The sequence below is a fragment of the Carlito syrichta genome, unplaced genomic scaffold (assembly GCF_000164805.1).
Source record: "Carlito syrichta isolate Samal-C Ts95f unplaced genomic scaffold, Tarsius_syrichta-2.0.1 Scaffold143240, whole genome shotgun sequence".
Classification (NCBI taxonomy): Eukaryota; Metazoa; Chordata; class Mammalia; order Primates; family Tarsiidae; genus Carlito; species Carlito syrichta.
This window is the reverse complement of record NW_007087336.1, coordinates 798-1,286: the sequence shown is the minus strand read 5'-3', so window position 1 is coordinate 1,286 and position 489 is coordinate 798. Positions and strand designations below refer to the sequence as shown.

At 72.4% G+C, this 489-nt stretch overlaps 1 protein-coding gene across 1 annotated transcript in view; it reads right to left on the bottom strand.

Moving 5' to 3' along the window:
• The window catches only part of SERPINA10 (serpin family A member 10), a 5,571-nt gene extending 5,457 nt beyond the window's left edge, over positions 1-114 (bottom strand). The window contains exon 1 of the mRNA XM_008050207.1: positions 42-114. Coding sequence (XP_008048398.1) covers positions 42-114 — 73 coding nt within the window. The remainder of the gene's footprint in view (positions 1-41) is intronic.
• Positions 115-489: the final 375 nt, after the last annotated feature.

Sequence of the window (489 nt, the reverse complement as noted above, 5' to 3'; positions counted from 1 at the left end):
CGGGGTCTCCCGCCCCGCCGGGGCCGCTGGCCTCGGGGGACCGGGGGCCACGCCGGGCGCCAGCCACCCCTGCGCCAGGAGGACGGAGAGCAGGAGGCGTGGCGCCGCCCTCATGTGGCTGGCAGCGGAGGCCGGGACGGGCTCCCTCCGGCAGCAAGACTGGCTCTGGGGGGAGAGGGCAGAGGTCGGTCGGGCCCCTCGTGAGAGGGCTCCCCTGAGACGGCAGCCGTGCCTTGCCGGGGGTCCCGGATTTTGTTCCTTCCCCAGGAAGACCTGGAGCGTTTGCTGTCCAAGGGAGGGGTGTTCGGTCACAGCAAAACCGCCCAGCGCCCACTCTCCCGCTTCCACCCCAGGCCACACAGAGCCGCCCTCCTCGCCGGAGGCAGGACAGAGGGCAGGTCCTCACCAGCGGCCATCCATGCCGGGCCACGGGCCTTGGCCTGTGACCTGTCAGGGGGTATCGGCCTGAGCGGCATCGGGCAAGGAGAA